Here is an 18899-nt window from a genome sequence, read left to right as displayed (position 1 = left end):
TTCTTGGCCATCCTTGACCCAACCCATGCCCTGATCACCCAACCCAATCCTTGGACGTTTCTTCTTGGCCCATCCTTGACCCAACCCAACCCCTGGATGTTCCTTCTTGGCCCACTTGACCCAACCTCCCCCTTGGATGTTCCTTCTTGGCCTCTCCTTGACCCAACCCACCCATTGGAGGTTCCTCCTTGACCCAACCCATGCCCTGACCACCCAACCCACCCATTGGAGGTTCCTCCTTGACCCAACCCATGCCCTGACCACCAAACCCAACCCAACCCAACCCCCCCCCTTGGATGTTCCTTCTTGGCCTCTCTTTGACCCAACCCAACCCTTGGATGCTTCTTCTTGGCCCATCCTTGACCCAACCCATGCCCTGATGACCCAACCGAACCCTTGGATCTTCCTTCTTGACCCACTTGACCCAACCCACCCCTTGGATCTTCCTTCTTGGCCTCTCTTTGACCCAACCCAACCCTTGGATGTTCCTTCTTGGCCCACTTGACCCAACCCATGTCCTCATCACCCAACCCAACCCTTGGATGTTCCTCCTTGACCCAACCCCTGCCCTGACCACCCAACCCAACCCAACCCTTGGATGCCCCTCACTGGTTCCTCACCCCTTCTCCACCCCATTCTCCAACCTCTTCTCCTCCTCCCCTCCTCCAGTTGACCTGGGTGCCCCCCCAGCTCCACCCCTCGCCTCGCCATGACCTTCGTGGACCTCTTGACCCTCCTGGGTGGCACGGGCCGCTTCCAGGTGACCTACGTGGCCGCCTTGGCCCTTCCCCTCCTGATGTTGGCCAGCCACAACCTTCTCCAGAACTTCACCGCCGGCGTCCCCGAGCATCACTGCCGCCCCCACCCCCTCCCCAACGCCAGCGCCCTCCCGCTCCACGTCCTCATCCCCTCTGATGGCCGCCAACGACCCCAACGCTGTCGCCGCTACGTGGAACCCCAGTGGCACCTCTTGGAACCCGACAACGGCAACGGCAACGGCAACGGAACGGCCAATGGAATGGCCAATGGAAGAGTCAATGGAATGGCCAATGGAATGGCCAATGGAATGGCCAATGCCAACGCCAGTGAAAGAGCCAACGGAATGGCCAATGGAATGGCCAACGGAATGGCCAATGGAATGGCCAATGGAATGGCCAACGGAACAGCCAATGGAATGGCCAATGGAAGAGTCAATGGAATGGCCAACGGAATGGCCAATGGAACAGCCAATGGAATGGCCAACACCAACGGCAACGCCAACACCAATGGAACGGCCAATGGAACGACCAATGGAATGGCCAATGACAACGCCAACGCCAACGGAATGGCCAATGGAAGAGTCAATGGAATGGCCAACGGAATGGCCAATGGAATGGCCAATGGAAGAGTCAACAGAATGGCCAATGGAATGGCCAACGGAATGGCCAATGGAAGAGTCAATGGAATGGCCAATGGAACGGCCAACGCCAACACCAATGGAAGAGCCAACACAATGGCCAATGGAACGGCCAACGTCAACGCCAACGCCAACGGAACAGCCAATGGAACGGCCAACGCCAACCAAACGGCCAATAGAGCGGCCAACGGCGACGCCAACGGAATGGCCAATGCCAACACCAACGGAATGGCCAACGGCGACTCCAACGGAATGGCCAAACCCAACGCCAACATCAACACCAACGGAAGAGCCAACGGAATGGCCACCGGCAACATCAACGCCAACGTCAACACCAACGCGGCACCTACCGAGCCCTGCTCGGACGGTTGGACCTACCAGGATGGCATCTTCTCCCACACCATCATCACCGAGGTCAGGAAGACCCCAATGGTCCCCAAGGGGACACCCCCACCCCCACCCAACCCCCCCCCCACCCCCCCACCCGTGTTTTCTCGCCCACAGTGGGACCTGGTGTGTGAGTCCAAGAGGCTGAGGCAGGTGGCCCAATCCATCTACATGGCCGGGATCCTCCTGGGCTCCGGGCTCTTCGGGGTCCTCTCCGACAAGTGAGTCCCTGGAGCTGGACTGGGAGGAACTGGGAGGAACTGGGAGGAACTGGAAGGAACTGGGAGGAACTGGGTGGAACTGGGAGGAACTGGGAGCAAGGAAAGGGGGAGGGTATGAATGGGGATTTCCTCTCCTCCTTCTGCCCACTGGGGTCCCAGTGCCCTCAGAGTGGGTCTGGACCAGTAGGGTTGGCCCCCTGTCCCCAGTATTCCCAGTTCCCCATCTCCCCATCCCAGTTCCTCATGTCCTTCTCCCAGTGACCCTTTTCCCTCTTCCAGTTCTCCCCAGTGCCCCATATCCCCCATCCCAGTGCCCCCACTCCCCATCCCAGTGCTCCCAGTGCCCCATATCCCCCATCCCAGTGCCCCAGCTCCCCATCCCAGTTCCCCCGGTGCCCCATGTCCCTATCCCAGTTCTCCCCAGTGCCCCATCTTCCCATCCCAGTTCTCTCCCAGTGCCCCATATCCCCCACCCCAGTGCCTCACATCCCCCATCCCAGTTCCCCGTCTCCCCATCCCAGTTCCCCCAGTGCCCCATAACCCCCATCCCAATGCCCCCACTCCCCATCCCAGTGCCCCCAGTGTCTCTTTTCCCTCTTCCAGTGCCCCATATCTCCATCCCAGTGTCCCCACTCCCCATCCCAGTGCCCCCACTCCCCATCCCAGTTCCCCATCTCCCCATCCCAGTTCCCCCAGTGCCTGATCTCTCCATCCCAGTGCCCCATCTCCCCATCCCAGTTCCCCCACTCCCCATCCCAGTGCCTCCAGTGTCCCTTTTCCCTCTTCCAGTTCCCCATATCCCCCATCCCAGCTCCCCCACCCCCATCCCAGTGCCCCCCTCCCCATCCCAGTTCCCCCAGTGCCCCATATCTCCATCCCAGTGCCCCCAGTGCCCCATATCCCCCAACCCAGTTCCCCATCTCCCCATCCCAGTTCTCCAAGTGCCCCACTCCCCATCCCAGTTCCCCCAGTGCCCCATATCCCCCATCCCAGTGCCCCCACTCCCCATCCCAGTTCATCTCCCCATCCCAGTTCCCCCAGTGCCCCATATCCCCCATCCCAGTTCCCCATCTCCCCATCCCACTTCCCCCAGTGCCCCATATCCCCCATCCCAGTGCCCCCACTCCCCATCCCAGTTCCCCCAGTGCCCCATATCCCCCATCCCAGTGCCCCCACTCCCCATCCCAGTTCCCCCAGTGCCCCATCTCCCCATCCCAGTGCCCCATATCCCCATCCCAGTGCCCCATCTTCCCATCCCAGTTCCCCCAGTGCCCCAGCTCCCCATCCCAGTGCCCCAGCTTCCCATCCCAGTTCCCCTAGTGCCCCAGCTCCCCATCCCAGTGCCCCCCTCCCCATCCCAGTGCCCCCAGTGCCCCATATCCCCCATCCTAGTGCCCCCACTCCCCATCCCAGTTCCCCCAGTGCCTGATCTCCCTATCCCAGCTCCCCCACTCCCCATCCCAGTGCCCCATCTTCCCATCCCAGTTCCCCCAGTGGCCCATGCCACCATCCCGGTGCCCCATATCCCCCATCCCAGCTCCCCAGCTCCCCATCCCAGTTCCCCCAGTGCCCCAGCTCCCCATCCCAGTTCCCCCAGTGCCCCATCTCCCTATCCCAGCTCCCCCACTCCCCATCCCAGTGCCCCCACTCCCCATCCCAGTTCCCCCAGTGCCGTTTCCCAGCAGGTTTGGCCGCCGGGCGCTGCTGTCCTGGTGTTACCTCCAGCTGGGGGTGACGGGGGTGGGGACAGCGGCCGCCCCAACCTTTGTCACCTACTGCCTGGGACGCTTCCTGACGGGGTTGGCCATGGCCGGGGTGTCCCTCAACTCTGCCTGTCTCTGTGAGTTGTCCCGGGATGTCCCCTCCCTCCTGGAATTGTCCCAGGATGTCCCCTTCCCTCCTGGAGTTGTCCCAAGATGTCCCCACCCTCCTTGGGTTGCCCCAGGATGTCCCCATCCCTCCTGGCATTGTCCCCATCCCTCTTGGAGTTGTCCCAAGATGTCCCCTCTCTCCTGGAGTTGTCCCAGGATGTCCCCTCTCTCCTGGCCTTGTCCCGGGATGTCCCCAACCTTCCTGGAGTTGTCCCCTTCCCTCCTGGAGTTGTCCCAGGATGTCCCCACCCTCCTTGGGTTGTCCCGGGATGTCCCCATCCCTCCTGGCATTGTCCCCAACCTTCCTGGAGTTGTTCCAAGATGTCCCCAACCCTCCTGGAGTTGTCCCAGGATGTCCCCTTCTCTTCTGGCCTTGTCCCGGGATGTCCCCAACCCTCCTGGCATTGTCCCCTTCCCTCCTGGAGTTGTCCCAAGATGTCCCCACTCTCCTTGGGTTGCCCCAGGATGTCCCCAACCCTCCTGGCATTGTCCCCATCCCTCTTGGAGTTGTCCCAAGATGTCACAACCCTCCTGGAATTGTCCCAGGATGTCCCCTTCCCTTCTGGAATTGTCCCCTTCCCTTCTGGCCTTGTCCCGGGATGTCCCCAACCTTCCTGGAGTTGTCCCCTTCCCTTCTGGAGTTGTCCCAGGATGTCCCCTCCCTCCTGGCATTGTCCCCTTCCCTCCTGGCATTGTCCCGGGATGTCCCCAACCCTCCTGGAGTTGTCCTGGGATGTCCTCATCCCTCCTGGCATTGTCCCAAGATGTCCCATCCGTCCTGGCATTGTCCAAGGATGTCCCTTTCCCTCCTGGCATTGTCCCAGGATGTCCCCTTCCCTCCTGTAGTTGTCCCGGGATGTCCCCAACCCTCCTGGAGTTGTCCCTTTCCCTCCTGGCGTTGTCCCAAGATGTCCCCCTCATTCCTGGCATTGTCCCAAGATGTCCCCTCACTCCTGGAGTTGTCCCAGGATGTCCCCTCCCTCCTGGCATTGTCCCCTTCACTCCTGACAATGTCCCAAGATGTCCCCCTCCCTCCCGGAGTTGTCCCAGGATGTCCCCACCCTCCTTGGGTGGTCCCAAGATGTCCCCCTCATTCCTGGCATTGTCCCGGGATGTCCCCAACCCTCCTGGAATTGTCCTGGGATGTCCCCATCCCCCCTGGAGTTGTCCCGGGATGTCCCCAACCCTCCTGGAGTTGTCCCCTTCCCTCCTGGAATTGTCCCCTTCCCTCCTGGAGTTGTCCTGGGATGTCCCCACCCTCCTTGGGTTGTCCCGGGATGTCCCCATCCCTCCTGGCATTATCCCAGGATGTCCCCTTCCCTCCTGGCATTGTCCCGGTGTCCCTCTCATTCCTGGTATTGTCCCAGGATGTCCCCTTCCCTTCTGGCATTATCCCAGGATGTCCCCAACCCTCCTGGCATTGTCCCCAACCCTCTTGGAGTTGTCCCAAGATGTCCCAACCCTCCTGGAATTGTCCCAGGATGTCCCCAAACCCTGGTGGTGTTGTCCCCTTCCCTCCTGGCATTGTCCCAGGATGTCCCCTCTCTCCTGGAGTTGTCCCAGGATGTCCCCTTCCCTCCTGGCATTGTCCCAGGATGTCCCCTCTCTCCTGGAGTTGTCCCAGGATGTCCCCAACCCTCCTGGAGTTGTCCCCTTCCCTCCTGGAGTTGTCCCAGGATGTCCCCTTCCCTCCTGGCATTGTCCCAGGATGTCCCCTTCCCTTCTGGAGTTGTCCCAGGATGTCCCCAACCCTCCTGGAGTTGTCCCCTTCCCTCCTGGAGTTGTCCCAGGATGTCCCCAACCCTCCTGGCATTGTCCCAGGATGTCCCCTTCCCTTCTGGTCTTGTCCCGGGATGTCCCCAACCCTCCTGGAGTTGTCCCCTTCCCTCCTGGCATTGTCCCCATCCCTCTCGGAGTTGTCCTGGGATGTCCCCTTCCCTTCTGGAGTTGTCCCAGGATGTCCCCAACCCTCCTGGAGTTGTCCCAGGATGTCCCCTTCCCTCCTGGTGTTGTCCCGGGATGTCCCCAACCCTCCTGGAATTGTCCCGGGATGTCCCCATCCCTTCTGGAGTTGTCCCAAGATGTCCCCACCCTCCTTGGGTTGTCCCGGGATGTCCCCATCCCCCCTGGCATTGTCCCCAACCCTCACATCCCCCATCCCAGTTCCCTGTCTCCCCATCCCAGTTCCCCCAGTGCCCCATAACCCCCTGGAGTTGTCCCAAGATGTCCCCAACCCTCCTGGAATTGTCCCGGGATGTCCCCAAACCCTGGCGGTGTGGTCCCCTCCCCTCCTGGCATTGTCCCAGGATGTCCCCTCTCTCCTGGAATTGTCCCAGGATGTCCCCTTCCCTTCTGGAGTTGTCCCGGGATGTCCCCAACCCTCCTGGCATTGTCCCCTTCCCTCCTGGAGTTGTCCCAGGATGTCCCCAACCCTCCTGGAGTTGTCCCCTTCCCTCCTGGTATTGTCCCAGGATGTCCCCAACCCTCCTGGAGTTGTCCCCTTCCCTCCTGGAGTTGTCCCAGGATGTCCCCAACCCTCCTGGAGTTGTCCCCTTCCCTCCTGGAGTTGTCCCAGGATGTCCCCAACCCTCCTGGAGTTGTCCCAGGATGTCCCCAACCCTCCTGGCATTGTCCCCTTCCCTCCTGGAGTTGTCCCAAGATGTCCCCACCCTCCTTGGGTTGTCCCAGGATGTCCCCATCCCTCCTGGAATTGTCCCAGGATGTCCCCAAAGCCTGGTGGTGTTGTCCCCTTCCCTCCTGGCATTGTCCCAGGATGTCCCCTCTCTCCTGGAGTTGTCCCAAGATGTCCCCAACCCTCCTGGCATTGTCCCAGGACGTCCCCTTCCCTTCTGGCCTTGTCCCGGGATGTCCCCAACCCTCCTGGCATTGTCCCCTTCACTCCTGACAATGTCCCAAGATGTCCTACTCCCTCCTGGAGTTGTCCCAGGATGTCCCCACCCTCCTTGGGTTGTCCCAAGATGTCCCCATCCCTCCTGGAGTTGTCCCAGGATGTCCCCACCCTCCTGGGGTTGTCCCAAGATGTCCCCATCCCTCCTGGCACTGTCCCCACCCCCCCAGGCACCGAGTGGGTCCCGACGGAGGCGTTGGCCACGGTGGGGACCATCAATGGCTACTGCTACACCCTGGGCCAGTTTGTCTTGGTGGCCTTGGCCTTCGGGCTCCCGCACTGGCGGTGGCTCCAACTCGCCATCTCCCTCCCCTTCTTCCTCTTCTTCCTCTACTCCAGGTAGGGGGAAATCCGGGTGCTGCCCATCCCCCACCCGCCCTCATGGGTTGGGGTGCGTTGGGTTGAGTTTTGTTGAGTTGCATTGGTTGGGTTGGGTTGGGTTTGGTTGGGTTGATTGGGTTGGGATGCGTTGGGTTGAGTTGCGTTGAGTTGTGTTGGTTGGGCTTGTTTGGGTTGGGTTGGGTTGAGTTGGGTTGGGTTGGATTTGGTTGGGTTGGGCTTGATTGGGTTGGGTTGAGCTGGGTTGAGTTGAGTTGGGTTGGCTTGGGCTTGGTTGGGTTGGGTGGGATTGAGTTGGGATTGATTGGGTTGGGTGGGGTTGGGTTGAGTTGGGTTGGTTGGTTGGTTCGGTTGGGTTGTGTTGGGTTGGATTTGGTTGGGTTGGGCTTGATTGGGTTGGGTTGAGTTGGGTTGGGTTGGGCTTGGTTGGGTTGGGTTGGGTTGAGTTGAGTTGGGTTGGTTTGAGTTGGGATTGATTGGGTTGGGTGGGGTTGGGTTGGGTTGGGATGAGTTGAGTTGCGTTGAGTTGGGTTGGGTTGTGTTGAGTTGGGCTGGGTTGGGTTAAGTTGGGTTGAGTTGGGTGGGGTTGGGTTTGGTTGGGTTGATTGGGTTGGGTTTGGTTGGGTTGAGTTGAGTTGGATTGGGTTTCATTGCATTGGGTTTGGTTGGGTTGATTGGGTTGGGTTTGGTTGGGTTGAGTTGAGTTGGATTGGGTTTCATTGCATTGGGTTGGGTTGAGTTTTTTTGAGTTGCATTGGTTGCGTTGGGTTGGGTTGGGTTGAGTTGTGTTGGGTTGGGTTGAGTTGGGTTGCATTGGCTTGGGTTGGGTTTGCCTGTGTTGGGCAGGGTTGAGTTGGGTTGGGTTGAGTTGGGTTGAGTTGGGTTTGGCTGGGTTGGGTTGAGTTGGGTTTGGATGGGTTGGGTTGGGTTGAGTTGGGTTGATTTGAGTTGGGATTGATTGGGTTGGGTTGGGTTGACTTGGGTTGGTTGGGTTGGGATGAGTTGGGCTGGGTTGGGTTGAGTTGGGTTGAGTTGGGCTGGGTTGGGTTGAGTTGGGTTGGTTGGGTTGAGTTGAGTTGCGTTGGGTTGGGTTGAGTTGGGTTGGGTTGAGTTGGGATTGATTGTGTTGGGTGGGGTTGGGTTGGGTTGAGTTGGGTTGGGTTGGGTTGGGTTGGGTTGGGTTGGGTTGGGTTGGGTTTGGTTGGGTTGAGTTGGGTTGGGTTGGGTTGCATTGGGTCGGGTTGGATTCGGTTGCGTTGGGTTGCGTTGAGTTGCATTGTGTTGCGCTGGGTTGGTTTGAGTTGGGATTGATTGGGTTGGGTGGGGTGGGGTTGGGTTGGGTTGAGTTGTGTTGGTTGGGTTGAGTTGGGTTGGGTTGAGTTGGGTTGGGTTGAGTTGGGTTGGGTTGAGTTGGGTTGAGTTGTGTTGTGTTGTGTTGGGTTGAGTTTGGTTGGGTTACAGAGGTCGTGCTGGGGCCACCTTGGTTCTGATGGGTGGAGGGTGGGAGTCGGGACCTCCCCTCGTGCCCGGGTGTCCCCTGAGGCCTCTTCCTGTCCCCTCCCCCACCCCGAGGCTCTTTGTGGAGTCGGCGCGCTGGCAGGTGATCGTGGGGAGACCCGACCTGGCCCTCGAGGGGCTCCGCAAAGTCGCCCGTGTCAACGGCAGAAAGGAGGAGGGGGACAAACTCAGCGAGGAGGTGACGGGGACCTCCCACCACAGCCCCTCCCCTAAATCCCAGCGTCCCTCCAGACCCCCTCTGAGCCCCCCCTGTCTCTCCCAGATCCCCCAGATCCATCCAACCCCTTCCTGATCCTCCTGGAGCCACCGCGGTTCCCTCCAGATCCTTCAGATCCCACCCAGATCCCTCGAATCCCATCCAGATCCCCTTGGATCCCCCCCCCCCCCCTTTTCCCAGGATCCCCCCGGGTCTCCCCCCAGGCCTTGCGGACTCTGGTGCGTCGGGAGCCACCCCCGCCAGGAGGGGCCTTGGTGGCCCTGGTGGCCACCCCTGGCATGAGGACGGTGTCCTGCGGGGTCTCCCTCATCTGGTGAGTGGAAACCCTTGGAGGGCCAAAACCCCAATTTTGGGGGGGCCAAGCCCCTAAATTTTAGGGCCAAACCCCAACATTTGAGGTTCAACCTCCCACCTTTTCTGTTAAAAAAAATTTGGGGTTTAAAAACCACCTTTTGGGGGCACAGAACATCTTGGGAGGTCAAACCCCACCTTCTTGGAGGCCCCAAACCCCATTTTGGGGGTCAAAATGTCTTTTTTTTGAGCCAAAACCTCTTTTTCAGGGGTTGAAACCACTTTTGATTGGGCCAAACCCCACGTTGGGCACCAACCCCGAAATTTTAGGGCCAAACCCCAACTTCTTTTGGAGCCAAAAGACACATTTTCTGTTAAAAAACTCTCTTTTGGGTTTAAAAACCACCTTTTGGGGGCACAGAACATCTTGGGAGGTCAAACCCCACCTTCTTGGAGGCCCCAAGCCCCATTTTGGGGATCAAAATGACCTTTTTTGGAGCCCAAGAGTTTGAAGCCACCTTTCCATCGGCCAAGCCCCAAGTTTTGGGGCAGAACCTCAACTTTTGGAGCTCAACGCCCCCGTTTTTGACCCGACGCTCGTTGGGTTTCGCGTTGACCCGTTGGGTTTTGGGTCCAGGTTCTCCACCAGCTTCGCCTACTACGGGTTGGCCCTGGATCTTCAGGGCTTCGGGGTGGACATCTACCTGAGCCAGTTGGTCTTCGGGGCCGTGGACATCCCGGCCAAGATGGCGTCGGCGTTGGTCATCAGCTGCTTGGGCCGGCGCGTGGCCCAAGGGGGCTCCTTGGCGCTCGCCGGCGCCTGCATCTTGGCCAACGTCTTCGTGCCGATGGGTGGGTGGAGGGAGGGACAAGGTGGAGGGTGGAGGATCATGGGATTGGGGATGGAAGGGAATGGGATGGAGGGATGGAGGGGAATGGGATGGAGGATCAAGGAAAATGGGATGGAGGGGAATGGGATGGGGGAGAATGGGATGGAGGGATGGAGGACAATGGGATGGAGGAACAAGGATAATGGGATGGAGAAGAATGGGATGGAGGATCAAGGATAATGGGATGAAGGAACAAGGATAATGGGATGGAGGATCAAGGAGAATTGGGATGGAGGGATGGAGGGGAATGGGATGGAGGGATGGACAATGGGATGGAGGGATGGTGGACAAGGGGATGGGGGAGGAAGGAGAATGGGATGGAAGAACAAGGACAATGGGATGGGGAGAATGGGATGGAGACAATGGGATGGAGGATCAAGAACAATGGGATGGAGGAGGGAGGAGAATGGGATGAAGGATCAAGGACAATGGGATGGAGAGGAATGGGATGGAGGGATGGAGACAATGGGATGGAGGGATGAACAATGGGATGGTGGACAATGGGATGGAGGAGGAAGGAGAATGGGATGGAGGAACAAGGACAATGGGATGGAGGAGAATGGGATGGAGACAATGGGATGGAGGATCAAGGACAATGGAATGAAAGATCAAGGAGAACGGGATGGAGGAGAATGGGATGGAGGATCAAGGAGAATGGGATGGAGGAGAATGGGATGGAGGGATGGAGACAATGGGATGGGGGATCAAGGACAATGGGATGGGGGATCAAGGACAATGGGATGGGGGATCAAGGATAATGGGATGGAGGATGGAGGGGAATGGGATGGGGGATGGAGCAGAATGGGATGGAAGAGAATGGGATGGAGGGATGGAGGGGAATGGGATGGGGGAGAATGGGATGGAGGGATGAACAATGGGATGGAGGGATGGTGGACAATGGGATGGAGGAGGGAGGAGAATGGGATGGAGGGATGGAGACAATGGGATGGAGACAATGGGATGGAGGAGGAAGGAGGAGAAAGGGATGGAAGGATGGAGGGAAATGGGATGGAGGAGAATGGGATGGAGGATCAAGGAGAATGGGATGGAGGATGGAGGACAAAGGGATGGAGGGATGGAAGAAAATGGGATGAAGGATCAAGGAAAATGGAATGAAGGATCAAGGACAATGGGATGGAGGAGAATGGGATGGAGGGATGGAGACAATGGGATGGGGGATCAAGGAGAATGGGATGGAGGAGGGAGGAGAATGGGATGGAGGAGAATGGGATGGGGGATGGAGGGGAATGGGATGGGGGATGGAGGGGAATGGGATGGAGGAACAAGGACAATGGGATGGAGGAACAAGGAGAATGGGATGGAGGAACAAGGAGAATGGGATGGAGGGGAATGGGATGGAGGGGAATGGGATGGAGGGGAATGGGATGGAAGATCAAGGAGAACGCTGGAGGTTGAGGACAGAGGCTGATGGGAAGGCCACGGGACACTGGGGGTTGATCTTGGGGACAAGGGGGACCCTCGTGGGGTGGTTGGGGTGGTTGGGGTGGTTGGGGTGGGGGTCAGGGTGCCACCCTCCCCTCCCCCCCCGTTGTCCCCAGAGCTGCGGCTGCTCCGCATGGCGCTGGCCGTGCTGGGGAAAGGCTCCTTGGCCGCCTCCTTCAACTGCGCCTACATCTTCTCCGGAGAGCTCTTCCCAACCCTCATCAGGTGGGTGACGTCACCGCCCCGGGACGAGGTCACCACGGAGCCTCCCGGCGTCCCCCGGGTCTCCAGTCCCACCCAGGGAGTCACCACCCACACACGAGCCCACCCGTGGGAAAAGTATCCAATAATCCACCCAGCCATGGATCCAGCCATGACCCTTCCATCATTCCATGACCCATCCATGACCAATCCATGACCAATCCATGACCCACCCACCCATCCATGACCAATCCATGACCCATCCATGACCCATCCATCAATCCATGACCAATCCATCACCCATCCATGACCCATCCATCAATCCATGACCAATCCATGACCCATCCATGACCCATGACCCATCCATTCATCCATGACCAATCCATGACCAATCCCTCCAACCATCACCAATCAATCCATGACCCATCCATCAACTCATGACCAATCCATGACCCATCCATGACCCACCCATGACCCATCCACCCATCCATGACCCATCCATGACCCATCCATGACCCATCCATCATTCCATGTCCAATCCATGACCAATCCATGACCCACTCACCCATCCATGACCAATCCATGACCAATCCATGATCCATCCATCATTCCATGACCAATCCATGACCCATCCCTCCATCCATGACCCATCCATGACCAATCCATGACCCATCCATGACCCACCCAACCATCCATGACCCTTCCATCAATCCATGACCCATCCATGACCAATCCATGACCCATCCATCAACTCATGACCAATCCATGACCCATCCATGACCCATCCATCCATCCATGACCCATCCATCATTCTATGTCCCATCCATGACCCATCCCTCCATCCATGACCCATCCACCCATCCATGACCCATCCATGACCCATCCATGACCCATCCATCCATCCATGACCCATCCATCATTCTATGTCCCATCCATGACCCATCCCTCCATCCATGACCCATCCACCCATCCATGACCAATCCATGACCCATCCATCATTCCATGTCCCATCCATGACCCATCCACCCATCCATGACCAATCCATGACCAACCCATGACCCCCCCATCCCCCTCTCCCCCTCAGACAGACGGGGATGGGATTGGCCAGCACCATGGCCCGGGTTGGTGGCCTGGTGGCCCCGTTAGTCCTCTTGGCCACCGACGTCACCCCCTTCCTGCCCCTCCTCATCTACGGAGCCGCCCCCATCGGCGCCGCCATCGCCGCCTCCTTCCTGCCCGAAACCCGGAACCGGGCCCTGCCCGAGACCCTCGAGGACGTGGAGAGAAGGTGAGTGGGGAACCCACTGGTGACCGGGACTTGGGACACACCCAGGGAGCCCAAACCCACCAAAAGTCTCTGAGATGGTTTTGGGGTGGGATGGGGGTTCTGGGGTGGAGGTTTTGGGGTTGGAGGAGGTTTTGGGGTGGAAGTTTTGGGATTAAGTGAAAGTTTGGGGTGGAAGTTTTGGGGTGGGATCGAGGTTTGGGGTGGAAATTTTTGGGTGGGATGGAGGTTTTGGGGTGGGATGGAGGTTTTGGGGTGGGATGGGGGTTTTGGGATGGAAACTTTGGGATTAAATCAAGGTTTGGGGTGGAAATTTTGGGATTAAATCTAGGTTTGGGGTGGAAGTTTTGGGAATAAATCAAGGTTTGGGGTGGAAGTTTTGGGGTGGGACGGGGGTTTTGGGATGGAAATTTTGGGATTAAGTCAAGGTTTGGGGTGGAAGCTTTGGGGTGAGATGGAGGTTTTGGGGTGGGAGTTTTGGGGTGGAAATTTTGGGATTAAATCAAGGTTTAGGGTGGAGGTTTTGGGATGGAAGTTTTGGGGTGGGATGGAGGTTTTGGGGTGGAGGTTTTGGGGTGGGATGGAGGTTTTGGGGTGGAGGTTTTGGGGTGGGATGGGGGTTCTGGGGTGGAGCTTTTGGGGTGGAAATTTTGGGATTAAATCAAGGTTTGGGGTGGAAGTTTTGGGGTGGGATGGAGGTTTTGGGGTGGAGGTTTTGGGGTTGGATGGAGGTTTTGGGGTGGAGGTTTTGGGACGAAGGATTTGGGGTGGGATGGAGGTTTTGGGGTGGAGGTTTTGGGGTGGAAATTTTGGGATTAAGTCAAAGTTTGGGGTGGAAGTTTTGGGGTGGGATGGAGGTTTTGGGATGGAGGTTTTGGGTTGGAAGTTTTGGGAATAAATCAAGGTTTGGGGTGGAAGTTTTGGGGTGGGATGGAGGTTTTGGGGTGGAGGTTTTGGGATGAAGGATTTGGGGTGAGATGGGGGTTCTGGGGTGGAGATTTTGGGGTGGAAATTTTGGGATTAAATCAAGGTTTGGGGTGGAAGTTTTGGGGTGGAGGTTTTGGGGTGGGATGGGGGTTTTGGGGTGGAAGTTTTGGGATTAAGTCAAAGTTTGGGGTGGAAGTTTTGGGGTGGGGTGGAGGTTTTGGGATGGAGGTTTTGGGGTGGAAATTTTGAGATTAAATCAAGGTTTAGGGTGGAGGCTTTGGGATGGAAGTTTTGGGGTGGGATGGAGGTTTTGGGATGGAGGTTTTGGGGTGGAAGTTTTGGGGTGGAAATTTTGGGATTAAGTCAAAGTTTGGGGTGGAAGTTTTGGGGTGTGATGGAGGTTTTGGGGTGGAGGTTTTGGGGTGGGATGGGGGTTCTGGGGTGGAGGTTTTGGGGTGGAAATTTTGGGATTAAATCAAGGTTTGGGGTGGAAGTTTTGGGGTGGGATGGAGGTTTTGGGGTGGGATGGGGGTTTTGGGGTGGAAGTTTTGGGATTAAATCAAGGTTTAGGGTGGAGGTTTTGGGGTGGGATGGGGGTTTTGGGGTGGAGGTTTTGGGGTGGAAGTTTGGGATGAGATCAAAGCTTTAGGGTGAACATTTTGGGGTGGGATGGGGGTTTTGGGGTGGAAGTTTTGGGATTAAATCAAGGTTTGGGGTGGAAGCTTTGGGGTGGAGGTTTTGGGGTGGGATGGAGGTTTTGGGGTGAAAGTTTTGGGATTAAATCAAAGTTTGGGGTGGAAGTTTTGGGGTGGGATGGAGGTTTTGGGGTGGAACTTTTGGGGTGGGACGGGGGTTTTGGGATGGAAACTTTGGGATTAAATCAAGGTTTGGGGTGGAAGTTCTGGGGTGGGATGGAGGTTTTGGGGTGGAAGTTTGGGATAAGATCAAGGTTTAGGGTGAAAGTTTTGGGGTGGGATGGAGGTTTTGGGTTGGAAGTTTTGGGATTAAATCAAGGTTTGGGGTGGAAGCTTTGGGGTTGGATGGAGGTTTTGGGATGAAGGATTTGGGGTGGAAGTTTTGGGAATAAATCAAGGTTTAGGGTGGAGGTTTTGGGATGGAAGTTTTGGGGTGGGATGGAGGTTTTGGGGTGGAGGTTTTGGGGTGAGATGGGGGTTTTGGGATGGAGGTTTTGGGACGAAGGATTTGGGGTGGGATGGAGGTTTTGGGTTGGAAGTTTTGGGGTGGAAATTTTAGGGTGGGATGGAGGCTTTGGGATGGAGGTTTTGGGGTGGGATGGGGGTTCTGGGGTGGAGATTTTGGGGTGGAAATTTTGGGATTAAATCAGGTTTGGGGTGGAAGCTTTGGGGTGGAGGTTTTGGGGTGGAGGTTTTGGGAGGAGATCGAGGTTTTGGTGTGGGATGGGGGTTTTGGGGTGGAAATTTTGGGATTAAATCAAGGTTTAGGGTGGAGGTTTTGGGGTGGGATGGAGGTTTTGGGATTAAGTCAAGGTTTGGGGTGGAAGTTTTGGGGTGGGATGGAGGTTTTGGGGTGGGATGGGGGTTTTGGGGTGGAAGTTTGGGATGAGATCAAGGTTTGGGGTGAAAGTTTTGGGGTGGGATCGAGGTTTTGGGGTGAGATGAAGGATTTGGGGTGGAAGTTTTGGGGTGGGATGGGGATTTTGGGATGGAAGTTTTGGGATTAAATCAAGGTTTGGGGTGGAACTTTTGGGGTGGGATGGAGGGTTTGGGATGGAGGTTTTGGGGTGGGATGGGGGTTCTGGGGTGGAGATTTTGGGGTGGAAATTTTGGGATTAAATCTAGGTTTGGGGTGGAAGTTTTGGGGTGGGATGGAGGTTTTGGGGTGGAGGTTTTGGGGTGGAAATTTTGGGATTAAATCAAAGTTTGGGGTGGAAGTTTTGGGGTGGAAGTTTTGGGGTGAGATGGGGGTTTTGGGGTGGAACTTTTGGGGTGGGACGGGGGTTTTGGGATGGAAATTTTGGGATTAAATAAAGGTTTGGGGTGGAAGCTTTGGGGTGAGATGGAGGTTTTGGGGTGGAAGTTTTGGGATTAAATCAAAGTTTGGGGTGGAAGTTTTGGGGTGGAAGTTTTGGGATGGGATGGAAGTTTTGGGGTGGGATGAAGGTTTTGGGGCGGGATGGGGGCTTTGGGGTGGAAGTTTGGGATAAGATCAAGGTTTGGGGTGGGATGGAGGTTTTGGGGTGGGATGGGGGTTCTGGGGTGGAAGTTTTGGGGTGGAGGTTTTGGGGTGGGATGGAGGTTTTGGGGTGAAAGTTTTGGGATTAAATCAAAGTTTGGGGTGGAAGTTTTGGGGTGGAGGTTTTGGGGTGGAGGTTTGGGATGAGATCAAAGTTTTAGGGTGAAAGTTTTGGGGTGGGATGGGGGTTTTGGGATAAAGGATTTGGGGTGGAAGTTTGGGATGAGATCAAGGTTTGGGGTGAAAGTTTTGGGGTTGGATGGAGGTTTTGGGATAAAGGATTTGGGGTGGGATGGAGGTTTTGGGGTGAAAGTTTTGGGGTGGAAATTTTGGAATTAAATCAAGGTTTGGGATGGAGGTTTTGGGATGGAGGTTTTGGGATGGAGGTTTTGGGGTGGAAGTTTTGGGAATAAATCAAGGTTTGGGGTGGAAGTTCTGGGGTGGGATGGAGGTTTTGGGGTGGAGGTTTCGGGATGAAGGATTTGGGGTGGGATGCGGGTTCTGGGGTGGAGATTTTGGGGTGGAAATTTTGGCATTAAATCAAGGTTTGGGGTGGAAGTTTTGGGGTGGGATGGAGGTTTTGGGTTGGAAGTTTTGGGGTGGAAATTTTGGGATTAAATCAAGGTTTAGGGTGGAGGCTTTGGGATGGAAGTTTTGGGGTGGGATGGAGGTTTTAGGGTGGAGGTTTTGGGACGAAGGATTTGGGGTGGGATGGAGGTTTTGGGGTGGAGGTTTTGGGATTAATTCAAAGTTTGGGGTGGAAGTTTTGGGGTGGGATGGAGGTTTTGGGGTGGAGGTTTTGGGGTGGGATGGGGGTTCTGGGGTGGAGCTTTTGGGGTGGAAATTTTGGGATTAAATCAAGGTTTGGGGTGGAAGTTTTGGGGTGGGATGGAGGTTTTGGGGTGGAGGTTTTGGGGTTGGGTGGAGGTTTTGGGGTGGGATGGAGGTTTTGGGATGGAGGTTTTGGGACAAAGGATTTGGGCTGGGATGGAGGTTTTGGGGTGGAAGTTTTGGGATTAAGTCAAAGTTTGGGGTGGAAGTTTTGGGGTGGGATGGAGGTTTTGGGATGGAGGTTTTGGGTTGGAAGTTTTGGGAATAAATCAAGGTTTGGGGTGGAAGTTTTGGGGTGGGATGGGGGTTTTGGGGTGGAAGTTTTGGGGTGAGATGGGGGTTTTGGGGTGGAATTTTTGGGATGGGATGGATGTTTTGGGGTGGGATGGAGGTTTTGGGATGGGATGAAGGTTTTGGGGCGGGATGGGGGCTTTGGGGTGGAAGTTTGGGATAAGATCAAGGTTTGGGGTGGAAGTTTTGGGGTGGGATGGAGGTTTTGGGGTGGAAGTTTGGGATAAGATCAAGGTTTGGGGTGAAAGTTTTGGGCTGGGATCGAGGTTTGGGGTGGAAATTTTTGGGTGGGATGGGAGTTCTGGGGTGGAGGTTTTGGGATGAAAGTTTTGGGATTAAGTCAAAGTTTGGGGTGGAAGTTTTGGGGTGGGATGGGGGTTTTGGGGTGGGATGGAGGTTTTGGGGTGGAAGAAGTTTTGGGGTGGGATGGGGGTTTTGGGGTGGACGTTTTGGGGTGGGATGGGGGTTTTGAGGTGGGATGAAGATTTTGGGCTAAGAAGCCAAGCTTTTGGGGTCAAACCTGAATTTTTGGGGTTTTTTTCTCCCCCTCCCCCCCTGTCTGCAGGGCCGGGCACCGTGGGGACGAGGAGGTCACCGTCCCCCTGAGTGTCCCCAAGAGCCCGGGGGGACCCTGAGGGGACCCCGTGGAGGGGGGTGTCCCCCCCCTCGTGTCCCCTCCCCCCCGTGGGGTATTTATAGGATTTCAATAAAACCTCACCCAGAGCTGAGACCTTTGCCCTAAATCAGGTGATTTTCCTGCAAAATAAATCCGGGGGGTGAGGAGGGGGGGGATTTACAGCAAAAACCCCAAAATGGGCGGATTTCACCCCAAAAAAACACCCTCCCCAGGCTCAGCCACGACCTGGTACCAAAACACCCACTTTTCACCCCAAAATCAAGCACCCCCCCCCCACACCGGTGCCAAAAAATCCCCTTTTTGGACCCCAACCCCTTCCCCCAAAATGCTCATTTTTGCCCCCAAATTCCCCTTTTTTTCCCCCAAAGTCCCATTTTTGGCCCTATTTTTGTCCCCAAATTCCTCAGTTTGCCCCAAACCCCATTTTTCCTCAATCCTCTCATTTTTCTCCCTATTTTTGTCCCCAAACCTCCCATTTTTCTCCCCAAATCCCATTTTTACCCAAAATGCTCATTTCTGACCCTAAATTCCCTTTTTTCCCCCAAAGCCCCATTTCTGCCCTATTTTTTTCCCCAAATCTCCCATTTTTCCCCAAACTTCCCATTTTTGCCCCCAAACCCCATTTTCCCCCAAACCTCTCATTTTTCTCCCTATTTTTCTCCCCAAACCCCCATTTTTCTCCCCAAATCCCATTTGTACCCCCAAACTGCCCAATTTCACCCAATTCCCCACTTTTTTTACCAAAACCCCTCACTTTTGACCCAAAATGCTCCTTTTTGCCCCCAAATTCCCTTTTTTCCCCCAAACTCCCTTTTTTGGCCCTATTTTTGCCCCCAAACCCCTCATTTTTTCCCAAACTTCCCATTTTTGCCCCCAAATCCCATTTTTCCTCAATCCTCTCATTTTTCTCCCTATTTTTCTCCCCAAATCCCATTTTTTCCTCAATCCTCATTTTTCTCCCTCTTTTGCCCCAAAATGTCTCATTTTGTCCCCAAACCTCCCATTTTTGCCCCCAAACCCCATTTTCCCTCA

At 56.1% G+C, this 18899-nt stretch overlaps 1 protein-coding gene across 1 annotated transcript; it reads left to right on the top strand.

Annotated features, from left to right (window-relative positions):
- The first annotated feature begins 673 nt into the window (after positions 1-673).
- Positions 674-17879, top strand: LOC139790940 (solute carrier family 22 member 6-like). The gene is made up of 11 exons (XM_071732713.1): positions 674-1013; positions 1743-1810; positions 1901-2004; positions 3690-3844; positions 6954-7122; positions 8695-8818; positions 9061-9170; positions 9786-10000; positions 11598-11706; positions 12767-12970; positions 17796-17879. Exons 1-11 carry the CDS (start codon positions 710-712, stop codon positions 17863-17865), a joined length of 1632 nt encoding a protein of 543 aa, XP_071588814.1. The 5' UTR covers positions 674-709; the 3' UTR covers positions 17866-17879.
- Positions 17880-18899: the final 1020 nt, after the last annotated feature.

This window comes from Heliangelus exortis, unplaced genomic scaffold (assembly GCF_036169615.1).
Source record: "Heliangelus exortis unplaced genomic scaffold, bHelExo1.hap1 Scaffold_68, whole genome shotgun sequence".
In the NCBI taxonomy this organism is placed as follows: Eukaryota; Metazoa; Chordata; class Aves; order Apodiformes; family Trochilidae; genus Heliangelus; species Heliangelus exortis.
Note: the sequence above shows the minus strand (reverse complement) of the source record. Positions and strands in the feature narration are given on the sequence as shown.